The 3,064-nt window shown below is 63.4% G+C and overlaps 1 protein-coding gene across 1 annotated transcript in view; it reads right to left on the bottom strand.

Annotated features, from left to right (window-relative positions):
• Positions 1-2,357: 2,357 nt before the first annotated feature.
• EPPK1 (epiplakin 1) overlaps positions 2,358-3,064 on the bottom strand; it is a 33,627-nt gene continuing 32,920 nt past the window's right edge. Inside the window, exon 6 of the mRNA XM_026048917.1 lies at positions 2,358-2,438. Within this exon, the coding sequence (XP_025904702.1) occupies positions 2,358-2,438 (81 nt within the window). The remainder of the gene's footprint in view (positions 2,439-3,064) is intronic.

Raw genomic sequence — 3,064 nt, 5'->3', positions numbered from 1 at the left:
TGGGGACCCAGACAGTGCTGGGGACCTGGATGGCGCTGAGGACCTGGACGGTACCAGGAACCCATATGGTGCCAGGGACCTGGACGGTGCTGGGGACCCAGATGGTACCGGGGACCTGGATGGTGCTGGGGACCCAGACGGTACCAGGACTCCCTCCGGTGCTCCACATGGGGCCGGGCGCTGCTCCCCATCCCCATGGGCCCCAGCACCACCTCAGTCCCCTGCGCCTGGCCACCCATGGGTGCTGCCTCCCCAGCCCGGCCTGGGCTTCCGTGGGTCGCAGCTGGATCCCGCAGGTCCCTCCCAGCTCCGCTGCTCCGGGACATGGAGCCTCCCGGGCTCAAGGAAGACTTTGCTCCACAGGCACGTGGGCGACAGCGCCCTGTCCCTGCCCTCTATCCCTGTGCCCTGTCCCTGCACCCTGTCCCTGCACCGTGTCCCTGCATTGTGTCCCTGCACCCTGTCCCTGCATCACGTCCCCGCTCTTTGTCCCTGCACCCTGTACTGCGCCCTGGCCCTGCCCTCTGTCCCTGCACCGTATCCCTGTGCCAAGTCGCTGCACCCTGTCCTCACACCCTGTCCCTGTACCATGTCCCTGTCCCTGTGCCATGTCCCTCCCCTCTATTCCCACACCCTGTCCCTGCACTGCGTCCCTGCATTGGGTCCCTGCACCCTGTCCCTGTGCCCTGTCCCCCATCCCTGCACCCTGTCCCTGCACTGCGTCCCTGCATTGGGTCCCTGCACCCTGTCCCTGTGCCCTGTCCCCCATCCCTGCACCCTGTCCCTGCACTGCGTCCCTGCATTGGGTCCCTGCACCCTGTCCGTCATCCCTGCGCCCTGTCCCTRCTCCCTGTCCCTGYRCCCTGTCCCTGTCCCCCATCCCTGCRCCCTGTCCTTGTCCCCCATCCCTGCGCCCTATCCCTGCGCCCTGTCCCTGCTCCCTGTCCCTGCGCCCTATCCCTGTCCCCCATCCCTGCACCCTGTCCTTGCACCCTATCCCTGCTCCCTGTCCCTGGTCCCCGCACTGTGTCCCTGCACCCTGTCCCTGTCCCCCATCCCTGCACCCTGTCCTTGTCCCCCATCCCTGCGCCCTATCCCTGCGCCCTGTCCCTACTCCCTGTCCCTGTGCCCTGTCCTTGTCCCCCATCCCTGCGCCCTGTCCCTGCTCCCTGTGCCCTGTCCCCCATCCCTGCGCCCTGTCCTTGTCCCCCATCCCTGCGCCCTGTCCCTATTCCCTGTCCCTGCTCCCTGTCCCTGTGCCCTGTCCCTGTYCCCCATCCCTGCGCCTTGTCCCTGCACCCTGTCCCCACACTGTGTCCCTGCTCCCTGTCCCTGCRCCCATTCCCGCAGCCAGCCCGGAGYTCGGGGACCAGGAGGGCCCGGGGCACCCGCTGCAGTTTGGGGACCCAAGGGGTGGCAGCAGGACGGGGAGCAGGTAAGCGCAGCCCGACGCAAGGCTGGGCGAGCCCCGCTCCGGCAGCCCCGCCTGGCCTTCCTTAGCAGGACCAGATAAGTGGAAGATTAAGCRAGGCTTTCCTTTTAACAGCGTCTTCTGTTCCTTTTATCCATTTGAGATGAAAACCTCMCTCAGGAGAAACCCCAGACCTCCAGCCCGGCTTAAAGTTAGGGCAGCCACCCTGGAGCTTTGCTGCCCAAATCCCATCACTGTTGTCCTGAGGGAAACCCAAGGGGAATGTGGGCTGTCCGAATCCCGTCACTGTTCTGAGGGGAACGTGGGCAGGAGATCCCGTGGATCGCAGGAGTCTGGGGAAAAACCAAGGGATTTCTGTCCCCTGCTGCGGCGCTCGGGACGCCCGTGTCCCGTGTGGCACCGCAGGGCACTGGAGGCTCCCGGTGCCAGCCCCAAGCCTGGCCAGGAGCCCAATTCATTTGTTGTTGTTATCAATGACCTTGCGGCAAAACCCGGGCGCGTGTCCGCGGGCGCGGAGCGGGGAGGTCGGGACACGGGAGGCGGGAGCTGGAGCCGCTTTCGGGAGCTGTGGGTGACACTGGGGGCTGGACCAGTAGGCGCGGGGGGAAGGTGGATGGTGCCAAAGGCGAAGCCGTCGGCGCCTGCACCGGCCGTAGCGCAGGAGCCTCCGGTTTGGGAGCGATGGAAGAGAGACCCGCGCGGGTGGCGAGGCGGGAGGGCGGCTCCACGTAACGCGGCCACGCGGGGCTGACGCATTCCCGACCTTGGGATGCATTTCCAGGGAGGGCAGACGGTGACCGGGCTGCTGAATGGACGTGGTTGGCTGGATCCCCTCGGATCGGGACATGGCCAATGGATCCCTGCAGATCAGGATACGGTCAATGGATCCCCACGTGTCAGGACATGGCCAATGGATCCTTATGGGTCAGGACATGATTGGCTGGATCCCCTCGGATTGGGATACAGCCAATGGATCCCCGCGGATCAGGACATGGTTAATGGATCCCTGCAGATCAGGATACGGTCAATGGATCCCTGCGGATCAGGACATGGTCAATGGATCCCCACATGTCAGGGCATGGCCAATGGATCCTTATGGGTCAGGACATGGTTGGCTGGATCCCCTCGGATTGGGACACAGCCAATGGATCCCCGCGGATCAGGACATGGTTAATGGATCCCCACATGTCAGGACATGGCCAATGGATCCTTATGGGTCAGGACATGGTTGGCTAGATCCCCTCGGATCGGGATATGGCCAACGGATCCCTGCAGATCAGGACATGGCCAATGGATCCTTGTGGGTCAGGACATGGTTAATGGATCTCTGTGGGTCAGGACATGGTTGGCTGAATCACCTCGGATTGGGAAACGGCTAATGGATCCCCATGTGTCAGGACATGGTTAATGGATCCCAAAGGGTCAAGACATGGTTGCCTGGATCCCTGCCGGTCAGGACATGATTAATGGACCCCTTGGGTCAGGAAATGGCTAATAGATCCCATCGGATCAGGACATGGTTAATGGATCCCTGCAGGTCAGGACATGGTTGGGTGGATCACCTTGGGTCAGGACAGGGTTAATGGATCCCCACGGGTCAGGACACAGTTGTTGGATTCCCTGCAGTTCAGG

This window comes from Nothoprocta perdicaria, unplaced genomic scaffold (assembly GCF_003342845.1).
Source record: "Nothoprocta perdicaria isolate Ctin4 unplaced genomic scaffold, notPer1 scaffold_581, whole genome shotgun sequence".
In the NCBI taxonomy this organism is placed as follows: domain Eukaryota; kingdom Metazoa; phylum Chordata; class Aves; order Tinamiformes; family Tinamidae; genus Nothoprocta; species Nothoprocta perdicaria.
This window is presented reverse-complemented; position numbering and strand designations above follow the sequence as displayed.